At 45.5% G+C, this 25,303-nt stretch overlaps 1 protein-coding gene across 3 annotated transcripts; it reads right to left on the bottom strand.

Annotated features, from left to right (window-relative positions):
- Positions 1–381: 381 nt before the first annotated feature.
- Positions 382–24,773, bottom strand: lifra (LIF receptor subunit alpha a). 3 transcript variants are annotated; one of them, XM_035525879.1, is made up of 19 exons: positions 24,592–24,773; positions 19,879–20,032; positions 16,973–17,064; positions 16,505–16,638; positions 15,707–15,860; positions 14,942–15,220; positions 12,818–12,947; positions 12,589–12,719; positions 11,725–11,867; positions 11,364–11,517; positions 11,123–11,187; positions 10,646–10,868; positions 8,924–9,106; positions 6,968–7,069; positions 6,539–6,685; positions 6,068–6,205; positions 4,956–5,049; positions 4,749–4,815; positions 382–3,705 (listed from the first exon to the last, which is right to left on the bottom strand). In XM_035525879.1, the coding sequence occupies exons 2-19, from the start codon at positions 19,953–19,955 to the stop codon at positions 3,118–3,120; spliced, it is 2,901 nt and encodes a 966-aa protein (XP_035381772.1). In that variant the 5' UTR covers positions 19,956–20,032; positions 24,592–24,773; the 3' UTR covers positions 382–3,117. The 3 variants fall into 3 exon arrangements, with proteins under 3 accessions (XP_035381772.1, XP_035381773.1, XP_035381774.1); XM_035525880.1 differs by having other exon boundaries at positions 19,879–19,979; XM_035525881.1 differs by lacking the exon at positions 19,879–20,032.
- Positions 24,774–25,303: the final 530 nt, after the last annotated feature.

The raw sequence follows: 25,303 nt of genomic DNA, 5'->3' as shown, positions 1-25,303 counted from the left end.
CCTGCATTACAAGTAGAATAAGAGCTAGTCTCTGTGACACCACTAGGGGGCAAAGTAGAGCAGTAAACACATGGCTAGGCTATAAGGTTATCTACTGACACAACAGTGATTAGCAAAGCCAGGAAACTGAACATGTACCTGTGTTTCTTTCCAAATTTAGGGGGTTTTTTTTGTTTGTTTGGGTTTGGTTGGTTTTCAATGTAAAGAATTGCAATCCATTCATGTCCTGTATATTATACAAGCTCAATATCTTGATTCAGTACGTTTTAGAAAAATGAGGATAACTGTGTAAAAACGCATGAGGAGCTGCTGATTTGTCCTCGATTCTAACTTAACTGCTTAGTGTGTGATGCAATCTAAACAGACTCTGACACCCTGAAATATGTGATCATCTCTGTTTATTGTTATCATACAGATTGTATGTCGGCCTGTTAGTGCAAGAGAGTACATGGAGATCAGGACATGGAAACATGAGTTTTGTCACACACCCAGTTTCACTCAGCTCCTCAGAGAAGTTTCCCTTCCTACAGTTACAGTCATGCACACAAAGGCAACGATGTTAGTGTCTGATTACAGGATCTCACATCACAACATACACCATCTGTCTCAGATCCTATTTGATGATATACATGCAAATCTAACATTGAGTAGATATTTACTGGCACCTGAATGCTTACACTTACTCTGCAGTTCAGCTCAGTCTGGTGTGTCAGTCAAAACCACCAGACCACAAATACAACATGAATGACAGACTTGTCTTCTGGTTAATGTGATTAAAGTGAGTCTTCAACATTAAAAGCTGCATTAAATGGCCACTGCCATATGGTGACTGCAACAGATTTTGTCCAAACACATCCAGACTGCGCGAGCACATGGTTATATCTACACGCATATCTGTATAAGTACATATCTATACGTGTATCTGTATAAGCACATGTATATCTATATGCTTCTCATCTGACTGTGTAATAAGGTTAGTAGGAGTTTAGCTGCAATATTGGGGAAGCCTGTCATCTTACTTGGGAGTTCTAGAACTCTGAGCTCATCATAAAGACTTGTCATCAGTTCCAAATCTGGAAGTCTGAGATTATTACTGGCTACAGGGTTTAGTCCCAGTTCTAGAACTATAAGCTACAGGGTTTAGTTCCAGTTCTAGAACTCTAAACTACAGGGTTTAGTTCCAGTTCTAGAACTCTAAGCTACAGGGTTTAGTTCCAGTTCTAGAACTCTGAGCTACAGGGTTTAGTTCCAGTTCTAGAAGTCTGCTCTGATTCAACCGGAACCCAACTGTAACTTCACAGCAAAGTCCCCCAGCTACACAAAAACAATTAGATTTAAAAGTTCATAAAAAACAAATACACATCTGTATGATACGCATAAAACATTGTGTTACGTCAAAATAAAATGTTATTAGTAATATTTAATCTCTCGCAGTAGTATTTAAAGCTTCAGTAACTAAGCAGAATGAGACTGAGAATGCCTACATTTCCCACATATCCCACTGTCATGTGCCACTGCTGTGGCTATAAGGGCAAAATTCAGGCTGGGTCAGTGAACACTATCACACATACAAAACCAGTCTCACAGTATCTCTCTCTCACAGTCTCTCTCTCTCACACTCATGCGTAATTGTACCTTGTCATGACACAGGGTCACACACACAACATGTATGAAACTAAGATTTTTTTAAAGACATTAATCTCACTTGTTAAAATGATTTAACCTGGTCAGGACCATTTCACTGGTGCGGACCACATAGCTTACTCCTGACCACGAAGGTCATGCCTGATTTCATCTAGATTTCCTAAGCAGTTGTAATATTTTGTTCCATAATATACAAAAACACACTCTGTCTTCCTCTGTCGTGTGTTTGTGTAATGGCAAGTCAGTATAACTTGAATTACCACACAGAAGGTTAAATATTTGAGATCTTTGGGAGAACTGGGTCAGTTACGAATATAAAACTGTAAAGGACTTATGCACCATAACATTCTGCTTCCCATAAAGAGTTCTGGACCAGTTCCGGGGCTTCTGGACAGTGCGGTAGCTGGTACTGACTGGGAGATGAAGTGCCGTTCCTACTGCTGGGTGAAGATGTTATAATACAGAGGTGTGTCTGGAGCTTCCTTGAAGGTTCGGTCTCTAAACATCTCCATGACAACACAATACACAACAGACTTCATACACGAGACATATATGCCTCAAACGCTTTCAAATGTCAGGATTTTTTAAACCACCCATAAGACAGAAAATGGCTTTGGAACTACAGGGGGATAAGCACACAGCAAATAATGAGTTCTCTTACAGAAAAACGTACTGGGCTTCTGACATCTGTTAGCAAAGTGTAGACAGGTGGCACTATGGGGTCTTAAGGTAACGGTGGTAGTAGGTGAGACCCCCGAATCCCCGTCAGTTACACCTGTAACTCTGTGAAAGTGCTTGGAGTACTGAACTTTATGGCTCTACAACATAACAGAGCTACAAAATATACACTGTAGTGTTTTAACACAGGCAGCGTCCACTGCCAGCAATCAGAGTACTGCAACCTGATTGGTTAAGAGACCTTTCACCAAGTTTTCCCATATTCATGTGACTGGCTTAGAGGCATTTCACAGAGCCCTCCCACATTTACATCTTCAGCTGAGCTGAGACCAGCGCTGCCTCAAAGCACCCTGGGAATCGTTTAGTGTTTTTGTTTTGTCTTTTTTCCACCAGACGTTGATAATGCCATAAGACCAGCGTTGGTGATCGCTGAGCTTATACAAACGCTAACGTGAGCTGTGCCTGAGTCCCACAGCTGAAGCGATAGTAACACAATACACAAATCTGGAGGGAAAGAGAGTCCCAGTGCTGTGGAGTACAGCGCCCTCTGCAGGTTACACGTGTCACTGTTCTGTTGGAGCTCAGACAGTTAACAGTAGTTCTTCAGTTCTTCAGCAGTGCTGCAACCCTGGGCAGTGACTCGGCATTGTGGCACACTGCAGCTTTTCTCTGAACAGCAGCAGCTGTCGTGAGCTTCATCAACATTGAGAATTCACAAAAAAAAAAAAACACACTCACAAGCTTAATGATAAAACTGCTCAAAGCAACGGTACACTGGCGAAATGACCCATGGTCTCAGAATTTGCCAGAGAGCAGGTTCTGGAACCAGCTGCCTGACGGTTCCAGATTCTCCTCCGAGGATTCCGGAATGAGGAACTGTGATGATGTCACAGAGGTGGGACTGCCCAGTGAGCCACTGAAGTTCTCGGCCTCTGGAGAGTCCACCTGCCAGGAGCACTGTGGTTTGTAGCCCACATTAGAGCTCTCTTCCTGGGGCTCGCTGTCTAGCCCAGCCCCAGGAATATCGGGGCCCACTGTAGGCTGCATCTGGGGCCTGTAAGCATAGGATGGTGTTCCCTGTGAGGGGGCGGGGCTCTGGATGCCTGTGTAGGTGACCTGTGTCTGTGCAGAGTCCTCAGAGCTGGTGGAGGCACCTGACGAATCTGAGGCATGGTTGCTGTGGGAACCATCGCTAACCAGCTGATTGTAGTATCTCAGATGGGCAGGTTCGTCTGAGTCTGTGTCCATATCGATGTTCTGGTTTGCGGAGTCGTCATCCTCCTCCTCAGGTGCGCTGACAAGACTTCCCTTTCTAGATTCCCACTCTGGACTCTCCACTATGTGGACCAAACTGTGGCGCGGCGGCTTTACATCCATAGGACCCTGAGGACATGTCAGCAACATTACACCTCATGTCAGCTACATTACACGTCACTACACCTCACGTCAGCTACATTGTGTGTGTGTGTGTGTGTGTGTGTGTGTGCTAGACACACAGACTGTTTGCAGGTGTTTGCAGTAGCTGCTCTGTGTGTGTGTGTGTGTGTGTAAGACACAGACTCTCAGGTGTTTGCAGTAACTTCTGTGTGTGCGTGTGTGTGTGTGTGTGTGTGTGTGTGTAAGACACACGTCAGTTACATTACACCTCACTAAACCTGCACTACACTTCACTACACCTCCCGTCAGCTACATTACACCACACTAAACCTCCCGTCAGCTACATACACCTCACTAAACCTCCCGTCAGCTACATTACGCCTCACTAAACCTCATGTCAGCTACATTACACCTCACTACACCTCCCTTCAGCTACATTACACCTCACTAAACCTCCCGTCAGCTATACACCTCACTAAACCTCCCGTCAGCTACATTACGCCTCACTAAACCTCATGTCAGCTACATTACACCTCACTACACCTCCCTTCAGCTACATTACACCTCACTAAACCTCCCGTCAGCTACATTACACCTCACTAAACCTCCCGTCAGCTACATTACACCTCACTAAACCTCACGTCAGCTACATTACATCTCACTAAACCTCCCGTCAGCTACATTACACCTCACTAAACCTCATGTCAGCTACATTACACCTCACTAAACCTCACGTCAGCTACATTACACCTCACTAAACCTCACTTCAGCTACATTACACCTCACTAAACCACACATCAGCTATATTACACCTCACTAAACCTCCCGTCAGCTACATTACACCTCACTAAACCTCACGTCAGCTACATTACACCTCACTAAACCTCCCGTCAGCTACATTACACCTCACCTTGTGCCATTAGGAGACAAATATATGTAGGAGACAAAGGCCACCTAACCGTAACTCAGCCTGAGGAGGGAGTGTGTGATTATACCATCTAACCGTAGCTTAACCAGTGGAGGACGTGTGTAAGAGAGGAAGGTTTTACCGCAGGAGTTATCCAGTCCCCAGTGAGTTTGGGTCCAGGAATCTCAGGGTAGAAAGCCTTCTTCACCCTGAAATAAACACACACCACTGTCATGACAAAGGGCATACACATCTGATGAACAGCATCACTAAACTACACACACACACACACACACACACACACACACACACACACACACACACACACACACACACACTGAACTCTTACCATTCTCTTTTCTTATAGCAGAAGATGCTGATGATGATGAGAATGCAAGACATAACGCCCAGCGCCACTAGAATCTCCACAACCAGCATGTCAGCTACACACACACACACACACACACACACACACAATCACACAACACAATGTCATAAAAAAATCGTCATTAAATCACTCTTCAACCAGTTGTTTCTTCAAGACACAAAATAAAAACACCCAATACAGATACATTGCCCATTGTCTAGTTACTGACATGACCTACATCAGATACATTGCCCATTGTCTAGTTACTGACATGACCTACATCAGATACATTGCCCATTGTCTAGTTACTGACATGACCTACATCAGATACATTGCCCATGGTCTAGTTACTGACATGACCTACATCAGATACACTGCCCATTGTCTAGTTACTGACATGACCTACATCAGATACACTGCCCATTGTCTAGTTACTGACATGACCTACATCAGATACATTGCCCATTGTCTAGTTACTGACATGACCTACATCAGATACATTGCCCATTGTCTAGTTACTGACATGACCTACATCAGATACACTGCCCATTCTCTAGTTAATGACATGACCTACATCAGACACATTGCCCATGGTCTTGTTACTGACATGACCTACATCAGATACATTGCCCATTGTCTAGTTACTGACATGACCTACATCAGATACATTGCCCATTGTCTAGTTACTGACATGACCTACATCAGATACACTGCCCATTGTCTAGTTACTGACATGACCTACATCAGATACACTGCCCATTCTCTAGTTACTGACATGACCTACATCAGATACACTGCCCATTGTCGAGCTACTGACATGACCTACATCAGATACATTGCCCATTGTCTAGTTACTGACATGACCTACATCAGATACACTGCCCATTGTCTAGTTACTGACATGACCTACATCAGATACACTGCCCATTCTCTAGTTACTGACATGACCTACATCAGATACATTGCCCATTCTCTAGTTACTGACATGACCTACATCAGATACACTGCCCCTTCTCTAGTTACTGACATGACCTACATCAGATACACTGCCCATTGTCGAGCTACTGACATATAGCACTGAGACTGAGTCTTACTGTCCGACTCCATTCTGATAGTGACGGTGGCACCGCTGCCTTCTCCTGCCGACGTGCACGCTTTCACCGTGAACTTGTAGGAGCCAGGGGCCACAGGCTCCATGGAGTAAGAGGTTAGTGCGGGGTCACTCAGCTGAGCTGTGGAATATGAGAGGCAGAGCCTTCCAGTGAGGGGTCACTACAGGAGTCTGATCATGAGGACAGTTATCTGAGGCACTATGGTAATATACCACCCCTGTTGTATGTTTCCCCAGTAGCAACACATAGTGAAGAAATTACTGCTAACCATGAGTGAGTGAGTGAGTGTGTGAATTAATTACAATCCAGTGTCATGAGGTTTTTCCCATCTTTAAAGAAAAGTAAAGTCTCAGTTGTATGCAGTAGCTGTGTGTGTGTGTGTGTGTGTGTGTGTGTGTGTGTGTGTGTGTGTGTGTGTGTGTGTGTGTGTGTGTGTGTGTGTGTGAGACGCACCGACTCTCAGGTTAGAAGCACTGGTCGGGTAGATTGTGTATCCGCGCACAAAGCCTGTCTGGTTACACATGGGGATGGGATCCCAGGACAGTAACACACTGGAGCCGGACTGCTGGGCAGACAGCGCCCCCACAGGCTGGGCAGGAACTGCAGGCCAGACAGCCAATCAGCACCCACACACAGCCATCACCACCCAATTAACTTTAACATCTCCATCCTCCAAGGCTCAACGACAGTAGACAAACATATAACAGAATACCACTCTAAAATGAAAAAAACACACTTCAGAATAATTATAAAATAAAACGCATATTTTGTCCATACTTGAGAGTGGACAGTGTTTTTAGCCAGCTCCTGCCTGTATGTATAAGAGTGGGCGGAGTCTTACCCAGTTCGTGCCTGTATGTGTGAGAGTGGGCAGAGTCTTACCCAGCTCCTCCCCATATCCATGTTGCCTCTGCAGTAGAACAGTAGCTCCATGAGACAGTGCAAATACAGAGAATGTGTACCTCACCCCCTCCACGAGAGAACCTATGTACACACACACACACACACACACACACACACACACACACACACACACACACACACAAATAATACTGTTTAAATAAAACATATAAAATAAGCTAGAAGTGAAACATGTAGTGAGTGTTTCATAAGCATGGACAGAGGAGTGAGTTATTCCATCTACATTTAAAACTCAGAGAACAAGATGAACTCTGACACATTTCCACTCAGATACTTCCTTCAGAAAGATGATGAGCTGAACCACACAGAGGACTAGTGGACCAGAGTACTAGGAACCAGAGGACCAGAGGACTATGGACCAGAGGACTAGGAACCAGAGGACCAGAGGACTATGCACCAGAGGACTAGGAACCAGAGGACCAGAGGACTAGGAACCAGAGGACTAGAGGACTAGGAACCGGAGGACCAGAGAACTATGAACCAGAGGACCAGAGAACTATGAACCAGAGGACCAGAGGACTATGGACCAGAGGACTAAGAACCAGAGGACCAGAGGACTAGGAACCAGAGGACCAGAGGACTATGGACCAGAGGACTAGGAACCAGAGGAAGCAGAGGACTAGGAACCAGAGGACTAGAGGACTAGGAACCAGAGGACCAGAGAACTATGAACCAGAGGACCAGAGAACTATGAACCAGAGGACCAGAGGACTAGGAACCAGAGGACCAGAGGACTATGAACTAGAGGACTAGAGGACTGTGAACCAAAGGACTATGAACTAGAGGACTAGAGGACTATGACCTAAAGGACTAGAGGACTGTGAACCAGAGGACTAGAGGACTATGACCTAAAGGACTAGAGGACTGTGAACCAGAGGACTAGAGGACTATGAACTAGAGGACTAGAGGACTGTGAACTAGAGGACCAGAGGACTAGGAACCAGAGGACCAGGGAACTATGAACCAGAGGACCAGAGGACCAGAGGACTGTGAACCAAAGGACTAGAGGACTGTGAACCAGAGGACTAGAGGACTATGAATCAGAGGACTAGAGGACTATGAACTAGAGGACTAGTTAATATGAACTAGAGGACTAGTTAATATGAACCAGAGGACTAGAGGACTGTGAATCAGAGGACTAGAGGACTATGAACTAGAGAACTAGAGGACTGTGAACCAGAGGACTAGAGGGATATGAACTAGAGGACTAGTTAATATGAACTAGAGGACTAGTTAATATGAACCAGAGGACTAGAGGACTATGAACTAGAGGACTAGTTAATATGAACCAGAGGACTAGTTAATATGAACCAGAGGACTAGAGGACTATGAACCAGAGGACTAGAGGACTGTGAACCAGAGGACTAGTTAATATGAACCAGAGGACTAGAGGACTGTGAGAACTGTGCTTTGTGTAGTGAAACATTAAGGAAGAGAAACTGAACAGTTTTGACTGTCCTCTCTTTCTGTCACTGCCTTATGTTAATGCTTCTTTCCATTCCTGAAGTGTGGACAACACCCTCACCTGATTGGACTATAGTTTAGACAACACTCACCTGATTGGACTATAGTTTGGACAACACCCTCACCTGATTGGACTATAGTTTGGACAACACCCTCACCTGATTGGACTATAGTTTAGACAACACTCACCTGATTGGACTATAGTTTGGACAACACCTTCACCTGATTGGACTATGGTCTGGACAACACTCTCACCTGATTGGACTATAGTTTAGACAACACTCTCACCTGATTGGACTATAGTTTGGACAACACCCTCACCGGATTGAACTATAGTTTAGACAACACTCTCACCTGATTGGACTATAGTTTGGACAACACCCTCACCTGATTGGATTATGGTCTGGACAACACCTTCACCTGATTGGACTATGGTCTGGACAACACTCTCACCTGATTGGACTATAGTGCTGGTGTTTGAATTCGGAACCTTCACCCACTGGACGGAGCAGAGGCCAGTACAGCAGGTGGGAGCCCACTCCAGCACATAGCCGTGGCTGGCGTTGGGCCATGGAGGCCAGCTCAGCTCAAGATCCACACCACCGCCCACCAGCTCAGACCCGTGCAACGGAAAGTCTGCAGGAGCAGGGATACATATCAGACTAACACATACCAACACACACACTAGACCAACAGACAGAAACACACTGAGCACACACATTAGATTAGCACAGACCAACACACTAGACACGCACAAACACAATGATTAGACATACAGGAATATACCCCCCCAAGACCAACACACACCAACACACTGATCACACACACTAGACCAACAAACTGAACACCCATACAGGGGTATCCCACTAGACCACACACTAGACCAACACACACCAAAAAAACTGAACACACATACAGGGGTATCCCACTAGACCATCACACACCAACACACGATCACACACACTAGACCAACAAACTGATCACACATACAAGGGTATTCCACTAGACCATCACACACCAACACACTGATCACACACACTAGACCAACACACTGAACACCCATACAGGGGTATCCCACTAGACCACCACACACCTACACACCCATCACACACACTAGACCATCACACACCAACACACCGATCACACACACTAGACCAACACACAGAACACATATACAGGGGTATCCCACTAGACCATCACACACCAACACACCAATCACACACACTAGACCAACACACTGAACACACATACAGGGTTATCCCACTAGACCATCACACACCAACACACCGATCACACACACTAGACCATCACACACCAACACACTGAACACCCATACAGGGGTATCCGACTAGACCATCACACACCAACACACCGATCACAAACACTAGACCATAACACACCAATACACCGATCACACACACTAGACCAAAACACTGAATTCACATACAGGGGTATCCCACTAGACCACCACACATCAACACACCGATCACACACACTAGACCAACACACACCAACACACTGAACACCCATAAGGGGTATTCCACTAGACCATCACATACCAACACACCGATCACACACACTAGACCAACACACTGAACACACATACAGGGGCATCCCACTAGACCAACACATAACAATACACCAATCACACACACTAGACCAACACACAACAATACACCAATCACGCACACTAGACCAACCAACAGAACACACTTACAGGGGTATCCCACTAGACCATCACACACCAAAACACCGATCACACACACTAGACCAACAAACACCAACACACTGAACACACATACTGGGGTATCACATTAGACCATCACACACCAACACACTGATCACGCACACAGATATACCACTAGACCAACACATCATGAAGGATGGGGAAATTGATGTGACAGAGTGCAGGTGTTCAGGTGTGTCAGGTGCTCAGGTGTGGCAGGTGATCAGGTTTGTTATGTGTGGCAGGTGCTCAGGTGTGGCAGATGCTCAGGTGTGGCAGGTGCTCAGGTTTGTTAGGTGTGGCAGGTGCTCAGGTGTGGCAGGTGCTCAGGTGTGGCAGGTGCTCAGGTGTGGCAGGTGTTCAGGTTTGTTAGGTGTGGCAGGTGCTCAGGTGTGGCAGATGCTCAGGTGTGGCAGGTGCTCAGGTGGAGGTCCCCTTTCTCAACATACCTGCTTGAAACTTGGGGATGGGTATAGCAGAGCGCTTGGAGAGCCCAACTGGGTTTCGTGCTGCCACGGCGACGATGACATTACGGCTGCTGTTGCTCAGGGAGATGAGTGAGCTGGATGCATTTGAAGAGAGAAAGAGACTCTTCCATCCAACCTCCTCCCCTGCCTTCAGATAGACCTCATACCCGAGAAGAGGACCGTGACTGGCACTCCCAGAGAGAGGCTAAAGAAAGAGGGAGGATGAGAGGGAGAGAGAGAGGGAGAGAGAGAGAGAGGGAGAGAGAGAGAGCATTATAGGAAACAGCAAAAAAGGCAAAGAGAGAAAAACGAGTTCCTGTACAGAGAGTGTGTCACCTGTTAAAGGTGGAATATGTTAAAGGTGGATTATGTTAAAGGTGCATTATGTTAAAGGTGGATTATGTTAAAGGTGCATTATGTTAAAGGTGGATTATGTTAAAGGTGGAATTGGGATCTTACTTTCCATAAGACTCGGCCAGTGTCTTCACTGTCCATCCTCACCCACACATCAGGAGCCTCAGGTCCTGACAACACACACACACACACACACACACACACACACCATCATTGAGTCACACTGGTTAAATCACAGCTGGACTGATATTCAGTGTAACAGCTCAACGTCTAGAGTCACACTGCAGATATTCTGCTTAATTGTGCAGGTGCAGAACACGGGTATGAAGCCAAGAGAAGAACTCACGGTCCATTTTGGTGCGTACGCTGTAGGGGCTGCTGAAGTCTCCCCATCGCCAGAAGTTGTGCAGGGAGGCACAGCACACAGAGACAGAGTACTGAGCATCTGGGATCAGTCCCTCCAGAATGACACTGGACAGTCCCACACCAGTGTAGTTATACTACACATACACACACACACACACACACACACACACACACACACACAGAGACAGAGTAATCAGCATCTGTAGTCAGTCCCTCCAGAATGACATTGGACAGTTACGCTACAAACACACATTCATCCTGAGAGCCCAGATTAAATACACAGAAGGGACACATGGACCATCATTCTAAAAACCCAGGAGCATTAAAGATCAGTAACTCACAGCATGGGTGCGCCCCCTGTTGGTGAGGTGCACCTGGCAGATCATGTCCAGAGTTTTATAGCGCTGTGCAGACCAGGTCCACTGCAGAGTGGCGTTCCTCATCTGGGGGACCGCCAAAATGTTCACAGGAGCCACGAGATGCACTGCAGCTCAAACAAAACAACAGGGTAGATCAGACAGACAAAAACAAAACAACTGTAGATCAGACACACACACACAAAACAGCTGTAGATCAGACACACACACACAAAACAGCTGTAGATCAGACACAGAGACAAACAAAACAGCTGTAGATCAAACATAGAGACAAACAAAACAACAGGGTAGATCAGACAGACAAAAACAAAACAACTGTAGATCAGACACACACACAAAACAGCTGTAGATCAGACAAAGAGACAAACAAAACAGCTGTAGATCAGACACAAAGACAAACAAAACAGGGTAGATCAGACAGACAAAAACAAAACAACTGTAGATCAGACACACACACAAAACAGCTGTAGATCAGACACAGAGACAAACAAAACAGCTGTAGATCAGACACAGAGACAAACAAAACAACAGGGTAGATCAGACAGACAAAAACAAAACAACTGTAGATCAGACACACACACACAAAACAGCTGTAGATCAGACACAGAGACAAACAAAACAGCTGTATATCAGACACACACAAAACAGCTGTAGATCAGACACAGAGACAAACAAAACAACTGTAGATCAGACAAAGACACAAAGAGATGTAGATCAAAACAGGTGTAGATCAGACACACACACACAAAACAGAAATGTAGAACAGACACAAACAACACAGATGACTAATGCTTTGGCTATCATGATGGTCTAGATGGTGGTAGTTACCCCGTTCAATAAGCTTGGCAGAGTCATTGAGCCAGACTGTTCCAAGAGGATTTACAGCCATAAGAGTCCATGTGTCCTGCCACTGGTCAAAACGACACTGCTTCCTGTCTCGACCTGCCTCCACACAGCGCCTAACACACAGACACACACACAAACAGGGTGTCAGTGGAGTCAGTGTGTGCAGGGTGTGTGTGTGTGTATATAGGATGTGTATGGGGTCGTTCTGTACCTGCCGTTCAGAGTGTACTGTGTTTGGTAGGAGGTCTTCCTCAGGTGTGTGTCTTGTCCTTTATTCCAGTAGCATTCTGCTGACACAAGGTCACGTGTCTCACACTGCAGACCCTCATCGCCTGGGGGATCTGAAACAACAGCTGAGTGTCAGAACCACAACCCAAAATACCACCCTAACCCATCAGAACCATGACCCAAAATACCACCCTAACCCATCAGAACCATGACCCAAAATACCACCCTAACCCATCAGAACCATGACCCAAAACACCACCCTAACCCATCAGAACCATGACCCAAAACACCACCCAAATCCCTCAAAACCACAACCCAAAACACCACTCAAGTGCCTCAAAACCACAACCCAAAACACCACTCAAATCATTCAGAACCACGACCCAAACACCACTCAAATCCCTCAAAACCACGACCTAAAAATAACACTCATCACTCATAACCTGACCCAAAACACCACTCTAGTTGGTCAGAACCAGGAAAGGTTGCTTCAACCCTCCACTTCCACACTAGGTGTAGTGTTCATGTAGTTTGGTTGCTGATGTACATGTAGTGTAGGTGTAGTGTAGTGCAGGTGTAGTGTTCATGTAGTGTAGTGTAGGTGTTGTGTAGTGTAGCTTTAGTGTTCATGATGTACTGTAGTGTAGGTATAGTGTAGTGTAGGTGTAGTGTAGGGTTCATGTGGTGTAGTGTAGGTGTAGTGTAGTGTTCATGTAGTGTAGGTGTAGTGTAGGGTTCATGTAATGTAGTGTAGGTGTAGTGTATGTGTAGTGTAGTGTGGGTTTAGTGTAATGTAGTGTATGTGTAGTGTAGGTGTAGTGTAATGTAGTGTAGGTGTAGTGTGGTGTATGTGTAGTGTAGGTTTAGTGTAATATAGTGTCGGTGTAGTGTAGTGTAGGTTTAGTGTAATGTAGTGTAGTTGTAGTGTGGTGTTTGTGTAGTGTAGGTGTAGTGTAATGTAGTGTAGGTGTAGTGTGGTGTATGTGTAGTGTAGGTTTAGTGTAATGTAGTGTAGGTGTAGTGTATGTGTAGTGTGGGTGTAGTGTGGTGTATGTGTAGTGTAGGTTTAGTGTAATGTAGTGTATGTGTAGTGTAGTGTAGGTGTAGTGTAATGTAGTGTAGGTGTAGTGTATGTGTAGTGTAGTGTGGGTGTAGTGTAATGTAGTGTAGGTGTAGTGTAGTGTAGGTTTAGTGTATGTGTAGTGTAGTGTAGGTGTAGTGTAATGTAGTGTAGGTGTAGTGTAATGTAGTGTAGTGTAGGTGTAGTGTATGTGTAGTGTGGGTGCAGTGTAATGTAGTGTAGGTATAGTGTAATGTAGTGTAGGTGTAGTGTATGTGTAGTGTAGGTGTACTGTAATGTAGTGTATGTGTAGTGTAGGTGTAGTGTAATGTAGTGTAGGTGTAGTGTGTGTGTAGTGTAATGTGGGCGTAGTGTAATGTAGTGTATGTGTAGTGTAGGTGTAGTGTAATGTAGTGTAGGTGTAGTGTGTGTGTAGTGTAGTGTGGGTGTAGTGTAATGTAGTGTATGTGTAGTGTAGGTGTAGTGTATGTGTAGTGTAGTGTGGGTGTAGTGTAATGTAGTGTAGGTGTAGTGTATGTGTAGTGTAGTGTGGGTGTAGTGTAATGTAGTGTAGGTGTAGTGTAGTGTAGGTTTAGTGTATGTGTAATGTAGTGTAGGTGTAGTGTAATGTAGTGTAGTGTAGGTGTAGTGTATGTGTAGTGTAGTGTGGGTGTAGTGTAATGTAGTGTAGGTATAGTGTAATGTAGTGTAGGTGTAGTGTATGTGTAGTGTAGGTGTACTGTAATGTAGTGTATGTGTAGTGTAGGTGTAGTGTAATGTAGTGTAGGTGTAGTGTGTGTGTAGTGTAGTGTGGGTGTAGTGTAATGTAGTGTATGTGTAGTGTAGGTGTAGTGTAATATAGTGTAGGTGTAGTGTGTGTGTAGTGTAGTGTGGGTGTAGTGTAATGTAGTGTATGTGTAGTGTAGGTGTAGTGTATGTGTAGTGTAGTGTGGGTGTAGTGTAATGTAGTGTAGGTGTAGTGTATGTGTAGTGTAGTGTAGGTTTAGTGTAATGTAGGTGTAGTGCTGTAGCAGGCAGAGCACTCACAGCCCACAAACACTACGGCTCCGGTCAGTACACTGTTCGCTGGCATGGAGCAGATGACGTTGGTTCCGGTGGGGTGGGATGCCGGTAGGTTGTCCACGGAGGTGGCGATGGTCCTATGGCTGAGCATGGTCACCTTCAGTTCCTTGTTCATGTAGCGGATGTGGCCTTCCCCCGCCTGGCCCTCGGGCAGGATACAGCAGAAGGTGACGTTACTGCCCACCGTGACCACCGTGTCCTGGGGATACATCTGGGCCTCTGCCTTCTCCGGCAGGTCCAAACCTGCAGCACATCACACGGGGCGAAGAGTTTTAGACGTTGCTACGACACTAACTGAACACTGACAATGGCAATACTGTGTGTCTATTCTTGCTTTAACTTTGTATTTGAAACAAAAGTTTCAGTTTCTTATCTTATATAAGACTGAGTTCTTGTGTTTCAGTATTGGTGGTTTCAGTACTGTGTTTCAGAGTTGGTGCTAGGGGATATGTGTGATAAACACATTTTTAACACAATAATGTCCAAACTACATAGGTTAAACCACAGGAAAAAGTACCCAAATGATCAGGTCAGCCAAGTGGTCCTGACTAGGTAAAACGCCTTTTTACGAAAACTGTTTCTTTTTTACAAATCCCATTCCATGAGGAACTTTACTCTGCAAAATTCGGTGCCACAAAATATAAGAGCTGCTTGTTGTTGACGGTTCTGCGTTGAGATATTGAGAAGTGCGCACCCTCCATGTCTGGAGTGCCCTGTAGACGTCAGTACCTGAGATAGTCAGCAGGCGGCTCCACTGGCTCACTGTATGCTGGTCTCGAGCTCTGATGTGTACAGAGTGGGAAGTGCACTGAAGAGGCACCTCTGACCGCCAACTCCAGCTCCACCTCCTTGTTCTGGCATACACTCGTGCCAACACAGTCTCCTACACAAGCACACATCACAGATCAGAGAACAGTTACTACATCAACCCTCTGTCTTGCCCTCTGGGGGCACACTGAGTGTACACTCTAGCTCCATGTGAACTGAGAGGAGTTCTGGGAGTTGGACAGACTGTCTACTGCATGTATCAGCACACAGGAGCTCATTGTGGGTGAAAACTACTATCTGCTGAACCATAATAAGGCCATTCCTGACCACGGGAACGCTCTCACGGCTGACCACGGGAACGCTGACCATGTGATTCTGTTGGACCAACTGCAATTGTCTTTTATCCGTTATGCTTATTTTAGTCCAACACGGTCCATAAATTACTCTCTGTGGACTGTAAAGACTCACTCTTTGTGGACTGTAAGGACTCTCTCTTTGTGGACTGTAAGGACTCTTTGTGGACTGTAAAGACTCACTTTTTGTGGACTGTAAGGACTGTTTGTGGACTGTAAGGACTCCGTGGACTGTAAGGACTCTCTCTTTGTGCACTGTAAGGGCTCTCTCTTTGTGGACTGTAAGGACTCTTTGTAGACCAGATTATCAGGTTTTCTTTTGGCTAATCTGACCATGTAACTCAGACCACTGCACACAGCAGGAGGTAAAACACAGCTGCAGTGAGACGGGTGTGTGAGGGCTTACATTCAGAACCAGCTCTCCAAGCTCAGTGCGAAAAATCTCAACGTCAAAAACTGAAGAGTCACTCTCCCATGTCAGAGACAGAGTCTGGGATACAAGGTCCTTCTCCAGCAATACATTCTGGGGCACAGAAAGCTCTGAGGATCAAACACACACACACACACACACACACACACATAGGTCCCCACACAAGTCCACACACATACACAGAGTGGAGTAGATAGTCAGGTTTGGCAGGTTATGGTGAATCACACGGCCTCACTAATCAAATCAAAACACACCAGTACTACCACACCACCACATGTCTGACCTGATCCTAACTGACATCACTGACTGCTGTTATAGAGCTAAAGCTATTCCACTAGAGCTAGAGCTGTCCGGGAGTGTGTGGACGTGTGAGGAGGTGTGTGTGAGGATGTGTGTGTGGGGGTGTGTGTGGAGGGGTGTGTAGAGATTGGAGAGAGGACTCACCAGTGTGGAGAAGGGAGACCTGCACTGGGAACAGAAACAGTAGCAGAGCACAGGCCTGCATCATGTCCAGAGTCACAGCACAACACACACTCCTGAAACACAACACACACACACACACACACACACACAAACACACACACTCCTGCCAATTAACATTGCAGCAGTGAGCCAGGAACATGTTCACACAGGTCTCCTCTATGTGCGCCTTTCCCTCTCTGTCTCTCACACACACACACACACACAAAGAAAACTTACTCCCACTCAAACCGAAACTCAAATGTTTCCAGGTGTCTCACCGTGAAACAGAAACTTGTTATACAGAACTTTGTAATAAAAAGTGCAAATTTGGCTGTTGAAAACAATTTATATCTGGATTCAGTTTCATTCTGAATCTATATGCTGGGCTGGTATTATAGTACTCAAAAATCAATTGATAGTTACTGTCAAAGCAAATTGTATGAAATGTTAAAATGCAAATTTTAAATGTTTAATGAATGGCAATACATGTTTAATAAATGCACAGTCACCCAATAAAGTGTAATAATCCACTGCCTCTGTAGTGGTATAGTCCACTGCCTCTATAGGGGTATAATCCACTGCCTCTATAGGGGTTTAATACACTGCCTCTATAAGGGTATAATACACTGCCTCTATAGGGGTATAATCTGTTGCCTCTCTAGTGGTATAATGCACTGCCTCTTTTAGTTGTAGCCCACTATTTTACAGACTGGCCAGTTTAGCAAAATCGTCACCAAATACAACTGGGTCCAGCACACAACAAGACATAAAACTGACCTCCAAGTCATGAACCAATAAAGGTGACATTACCTGTAAGATCAGTGGAGTCTTGTGAATACACCTGCATATACACCTGCATAGCGAGTGAGCTACTGCAGGGGTAAGAGACCATCTGCATGGGGACAGTTTTCTCCACTGGAAAGGACAGTGCGTGAGTCCAGTGCGTGAGTCCAGTGTAGGGGTCCAGTGTTCAAGTGAAGGAAGTCGGGCTATCGAGGCATCGTGAGGGTGTGTAAAGAGAAGACTGACCATCAAAACCCGCCAGAGCAGCTCAAACAGCCTTCTGAAGTTATAGCTACACTGGTGCTACTGGGCCCAGACCAGCAGGAGAGATATGGGCAATGTGTTTATTCCATCACAGGTGCTACTGGGCCCAGACCAGCAGGAGAGATATGGGCCACGTGTTTATTCCATCACAGGTGCTACTGGGCCCAGACCAGGAGAGATATGGGCCACGTGTTTATTCCATCACAGGTGCTACTGGGCCCAGACCAGCAGGAGAGATATGGGCCACGTGTTTATTCCATCACAGGTGATACTGGGCCCAGACCAGCAGGAGAGATATGGGCCACGTGTTTATTCCATCACAGGTGATACTGGGCCCAGACCAGGAGAGATATGGGCCAGGTGTTTAATCCATCACTGGTGATACTGGGCCCAGACCAGGAGAGATATGGGCCAGGTGTTTAATCCATCACAGGTGATACTGGGCCCAGACCAGGAGAGATATGGGCCAGGTGTTTAATCCATCACTGGTGATACTGGGCCCAGACCAGGAGAGATATGGGCCAGGTGTTTAATCCATCACTGGTGATACTGGGCCCAGACCAGGAGAGATATGGGCCAGGTGTTTAATCCATCACTGGTGATACTGGGCCCAGACCAGGAGAGATATGGGCCAGGTGTTTAATCCATCACTGGTGCAACTGGGCCCAGACCAGGAGAGATATGGGCCAGGTGTTTAATCCATCACTGGTGATACTGGGCCCAGACCAGGAGAGATATGGGCCAGGTGTTTAATCCATCACTGGTGATACTGGGCCCAGACCAGCAGGAGAGATATGGGCCAGGTGTTTAATCTATCACTGGTGCTACTGGGCCCAGATATTTTGCAAATATATTGGAATCAACCATTTCAAGGGGTCGGAAAATAATGAAAGCAAGTCACTCTTGTTCTGCACAATGCTATCAGTGGGTGGAGCCCTGCACGCATGCCACAGCACAGAGTCCGCTGCACGCCAGCGCACACACTAGGTTCCTTCGTCATTAAGGCACAGAGAACATAGATTACAGCCAACTCACCCCGGTTAAGATAACTCCTTAACTTGTGAGTGAGCTTGTTTCACCATGGCTCAAGACAGGAAGTGCACTGTTCCAGTGCACACACACATCCAATGGCAGCCAGGGGAGTTTAGAGTTCATGTTAAACTGCTGATGCTTATATACATGATGAAACCCTGAGAAGATTTGAAAGTCATAGTGTGAGGTCGCTTAGGGTGTCTGAGCCTCTCACGTGACAGAAGGCTTGTGTGTTTGTGGTGTGTAACGTGTGTGTTTGTGGTGAGTAACGTGCGTGTTTGTGGTGTGTAATGTGTGTGTTTGAGGTGCGTGACTTGTGTGTGAACAGTCTGGCCCTTCACATTAGATTGTTTGAACCAACAAAAATGCAGAAGTAATGTCCTAAGACCACTTGTATTATCATGCTTTCACTAGCTCTTGTTTATTTTTGGTTTTACTTGTATTTTTATGTTTCTATATATTTAATTTTCAGTGTTCTATCATGACACACTTTAAAAACAAGGTTTAGAAAAGTGCTAGACAGAAAGATTGCTAAATTCTCTCAAGGTTCAATATCACATTACAGGATCAGCAAACACACACAGTCCTTTCAAAACCCACACACTTTACTGTTAGCTCCCAGAGGACTCAACCTGGGGCAGAGAGGAGCGGAAGGAGGGGGAGGTGACCGAGAGTGTGTGTGTGTGTGTGTGTGTGTGTGTGTGTGTGTGTGTGTGAGTGTGTGTGTGTGTGTGTGTGTGTGTGTGTGTGTGTGTGAGAGAGAGAGGAAAGACAGACAACAAGGGAGAGGCATACATTCTTTCATTTACCGCAAGGCAAAGGAGCTGGAGAAAACAACCCTGTGCAACACTGGACCTGGTGCAGCTCGGATCGCCACCGTCACCATGTTACATCAACTCTGTCAGCTCCACTGAGCACAGAGACAACACAGTCTTCATGGGTCATCAGCAACAGAGCCCTGACCTGCTAACACAAGACAAAGTCGATCACGCTGCCTATGTGTAGCGAAGCGTTCGCTCCACCTTCCTCGTCTGGGGGTTACTGTTTCTATCAGCTCAAAGATTAATGAAGACGTGATCATGAGTTCATGAAAACCAGTTAGAGATTATTGTGTCAGGAGTTATACTGACTAAAAATATCTCCTAGCAGCTTAAACATCTAAGCAGTTCAAACCACCAAGCACACTTAGCAAAGTTTCTAAGAAACATGCTTTGAAAATAATTCGACACATAAATAATATAGAGAATAATATAGATCATATATTTTGGTGCATATACAGAATGATCCAGTAATCTGTAGCCAGCTGGAACAACGCTGTGTCCATCAGGGAAAAGGAAAACAGAAAGACATTCAGTCTCTAACCCTGTCGCACACATCATCACTTCTAAGCTTGCAGGACACCCATCTGAGCATGCTTTCGTTGTGTAACTCCACAGCACACCGCCCTCCAGACATAAAGTGTGCATGCTTTTAGCAGGCGTTCATCATTAACGCTCTTTGAGCAGTATTCTGCAAACATTGTTCACATATAATCAAGTCGCACTGCACTAAAATTCAAATGAGCCACAGCTTAAGAGAAGTTCCTGCTAAAAGTGTCCCTTCTGGTGGGCGCTGCCCTGGGCAGAGGGCCAGTACTCTCTGCCCAGTGTGGGTCTGCATACACACAGCCTGTCATTATACCCCGGCCTAAGACAGAGGCCTTTCTCTGGGTCTCTTAGAGGAGTCTGTAATCCTGAAGCCTGTAATGTACAGCTCCATGAAAAGCTATGTGAGGCGAAACCAGCAGTACATTATGTGGACTGAGTGTAGTAGAATGTCACATGCTGAGATGAGGCAAACTATCTGAAGGACGGAAGCACGTCACACAGGAAGCACCTCCCACAGAGCTGAGAGGAACCTTAGAATCCTGTGGACCCGGATTCTTTGATTCTATTACTTTGTTTTACTGGTTCTTTGTGAGGTCACAATAGACCTGGTCTCTCCTCTACAGACCAAATGACATTTATGCGCACTGAAAACAAAAGGACTCTGTATTCATTGGGGTCCTCTGAAAGCAGCGGCTTGAATATGTAATACTCCAAACCCTAAAAACTATACACACATTTCGGTTTATTTGCCAAGTGGAAACTCAAGGCCGGGGAGTTGGTCACAACACAAAGCTACGAGCTGTGTACAGACCTTCACCTGCATCTACACCAGCCAGCACTATGGAGAGAAGTAAAAAATTAGCTTCAGGTTCAAATATGAGTAACAGCAAAGGATAATGCAGAATGAAATAGGTCAGAGTCACATCACAAGTACCTAATGCGCACACACACACGCACATGCACACACACGCACACACACACATACACACACACACACACACGCACACTCACACACACACACACACACACACTCACTCACTCACACACGCACACACACACATACACACACACGCACACTCACACACACACACTCGCAGACACACACACTCGCAGACACACACTCACACATACACACACACACACACACACACACGCACGCACGCACGCAGACACACGCACACACACGCACGCAGACACACACACACACACACACATACACATGCACTCACACACACACACACACGCATGCAGACACACACACATGCACGCAGACACACACACGCACGCAGACACACATACACGCACACAGACACACACACACACGCAGACACACACACACACGCACACACACACACACACACACACACATGCACTCACACAATCACACACACACACAGACACACACACGCATGCAGACACACACACACGCACGCAGACACACATACACACGCACACAGACACACACACACACATGCACACTCACACACGCGCACACACACACACACACACCTTAGCAGCCCAAGCAGCTGAGAAGTGTTTGTTGTGTCTAATTCTGATCGTTAGTTTCTGCGTTGTTGTTATCTTCCACATTTATCAACAGATTCTGTTAATGATAAGCTCATGTAATCCAAAGCAGGTTAGAAAAGAACATAATGTGCTGGACTGTTTATCAGTTGTGATAAAAACAACACACAAGAAGCCTGTAACAACAGCTACCTCTAATGGCGTCCAATATCAACATCTCACTGTTACACAATAACTAACAAAGCCACGACTACTGTGGAGCACTGAATCATGACATCCACCAATAGCACAGCACAGCACTGTCACACACAATCGCCAATAGTATGTAGAGCACAGTAAGACTCTGTATTAGAACACAACAGCACAGAGTGCAGTAAGACTGTATTAGAATACAACAACACAGAGTGCAGTAAGACTGTATTAGAATACAACAGCACAGAGTGCAGTAAGACTATTAAAATACAACAGCACAGAGCGCAGTAAGACTGTATTAGAACACAACAGCACAGAGTGCAGTAAGACTGTATTAGAACACAACAGCACAGAGTGCAGTAAGACTGTATTAGAACACAACAGCACAGAGTGCAGTAAGACTGTATTAGAACACAACAGCACAGAGTGCAGTAAGACTGTATTAGAACACAACAGCACAGAGCCCAGTAAGACTGTATTAGAATACAACAGCACAGAGCCCAGTAAGACCGTGTATTAGAACACAACGTCACGGAGCACAGTAAGACTATGTATGCACTGCACTCTGCTCAGCCGTTTTCCTGTGGTGGAATTGTTTTCCCAGGGCTTCGTGTGTGCTCCTGCTCTCAGGTGCTTTTATTGGCACCACGTCTGTGCCATTTTTCCTTGGAACCACGGCTGCCAATGGGCTGACATGCATTTGTGCCAAAGTATGAAAAACCCACTGCCAGTAAACACTTCCCTGCAGAGTACAATAACAGCAACAATGGCAGAAAAGAGCACATAGAGAAAAGAGCTCCACTCTGCTTCACTGAGGTGTTCTCTCCACTCTGCTTCACTGAGGTGTTTTCTGCTTCACTGAGGTGTTCTCTGCTTCACTGAGGTGTTCTCTCCACTCTGCTTCACTGAGGTGTTCTCTGCTTCACTGAGGTGTTTTCTGCTTCACTGAGGTGTTCTCTCCACTCTGCTTCACTGAGGTGTTCTCTGCTTCACTGAGGTGTTCTCTGCTTCACTGAGGTGTTCTCTGCTTCACTGAGGTGTTCTCTCCACTCTGCTTCACTGAGGTGTTCTCTGCTTCACTGAGGTGTTCTCTCCACTCTGCTTCACTGAATGTACACCAAATGCAGTGCTCAACATCTACAGTCTCAGTTTAATTTTTGTTCCTCCAACCAAAGCAGCTTTGGCCACATTTCTGCTGGATCATTCAAGTACTTTCTTCTCATCTGCAGGCTCTCAGATGTTATACAATGCCTCTGATCAGTCTGACCATGAAGCTCATCTTTGTGCAATTTTCTGGAAACTGCTGACTGGTTTACTTTTCCTGTTTCGGTCGATGATGACTGTAAACCTTTCAGAGGTGCTCTTGACCTGACTGTGACATAATCCTTCACCAGCTTCCTACTGGCCTAGCAGCTCAGTATGGGACTTGGCCTGATCTAGACACTGTGTTAGTTGAATGACTCTTCTATCATTTATTTTATAGTTAACAAATTATTGGTCAGACTTCATATTTGTGGATACATGAACTAATATTAAACTACTGACTCTAGCATTTGAACTAATATTTACCTACTGACTCTACTAATACATGAACGAGTATTTAATTACTGACTCTACTAGTGATATGAACTAATACTGACTCTACTAATATATGAACTAATATTAAACTACTGACTCTAGTATTTGAACTAATATTTACCTACTGACTCTACTAATACATGAACTAGTATTTAATTACTGACTCTACTAGTGATATGAACTAATATTAAACTACTGACTCTAGTATTTAAACTAATATTTACCTACTGACTCTACTAATACATGAACTAGTATTTAATTACTAACTCTACTAGTGATATGAACTAATACTGACTCTACTAATATATGAACTAATATTACAACTACTGACTCTCCACGTACAGGCAGAGGGTACTTTGGTAAACTGGCCGGATTTTAAAGTACATCACAGGATAAGTCTCAGCCTCACTCCGTTCCTTCCGGACCCGAAGATCCGGTTTACATGGCGCATAACAAATTTACCCCAGTGTAAGGCAAGATCCCAAACAGAACAAACACCCCAAACACGGACATATTTTAACACCATTCACCCGACATTCACGGCAGTTGACGGGAGGTGGCAACTAAACATTGAAGACAAATTAATAGCGACGAATACACAGCCAAGAATACCATTATTATTATTATTATTATTATTATTATTATTATTATTATTATTATTAATAATAATAATAATTATTATTATTATTATTATTTATTTTTAGGGTATCTAGCTGTTCTAATTGTACCGATATAATGAATTTAAAATGTTTCTATTTGGTCTTGCCAAACAGAATACACAAAACGTGTATGCCCGTCCCAGAGCTGGCCCGGTCGGCTAGCGCTAGCCGCCGCCGCGGATCCTCGGGCTCGCATACCAACCTTTCCTGAAGAGCCTCCGCGAAATTCCCAAACTGAAATTCAGCTGAAATGATAACGACTAACAACTTCTTTTCTTTCACATGTACGTCTATATTAGTGCGTTGCCCGCCTGGACGGGAAGACCCGCGCGGAGTCGGAATTCCCAGAATCGCCAGCGGTCCCGCGACTCGGGAAAAACAAGGCGTGCGCAGTGCGCGCGAGGGAGGGGGCGGCTTCGTGACGTGTCCGAGCGCTGCACGGGCTGCCGTTGTTTATTACTGGGTCCCGTCGCGCACCCGTTATACGGAAATCTCGACGTGCGCCCCGGCGTGAGAGTAAAAACCCGAGAGGTCTCCAGACAGCCTGCGCGTATCACACATACGGGTCTACATTAAACACGTGTAACATGCAGCTCTATATTAAACACGTCTGGATCATCTGAGAGGTCTCCAGACAGCCTGCGCGTATCACACATACGGGTCTACATTAAACACGTGTAACATGCAGGTCTATATTAAACACGTCTGGATCATCTGAGAGGTCTCCAGACAGCCTGCGCGTATCACACATACGGGTCTACATTAAACACGTGTAACATGCAGGTCTATATTAAACACGTCTGGATCATCTGAGAGGTCTCCAGACAGCCTGCGCGTATCACACATACGGGTCTACATTAAACACGTGTAACATGCAGGTCTATATTAAACACGTCTGGATCATCTGAGAGGTC

The sequence above is a fragment of the Electrophorus electricus genome, chromosome 5, assembly GCF_013358815.1.
Source record: "Electrophorus electricus isolate fEleEle1 chromosome 5, fEleEle1.pri, whole genome shotgun sequence".
Lineage (NCBI taxonomy): Eukaryota > Metazoa > Chordata > Actinopteri > Gymnotiformes > Gymnotidae > Electrophorus > Electrophorus electricus.
The sequence above is the reverse complement of the archived record's forward strand: the minus strand, read 5'-3'. Positions and strand labels throughout refer to the sequence as shown.

Bases quoted from the DNA above. Each gene is read 5' to 3' on its own strand.
- lifra (XM_035525879.1), bottom strand. From the start codon at position 19,955: ATGGTGACGGTGGCGATCCGAGCTGCACCAGGTCCAGTGTTGCACAGG. The intron at 12,720-12,817 runs GTACAGAACGAC...TCTGTGTGTTAG, and splicing joins CAGTACACTCTGAACGGCAG to GCGCTGTGTGGAGGCAGGTC. The intron at 10,869-11,122 runs GTAAGATCCCAA...CTCTTTCTTTAG, and splicing joins CTGGCCGAGTCTTATGGAAA to CCTCTCTCTGGGAGTGCCAG.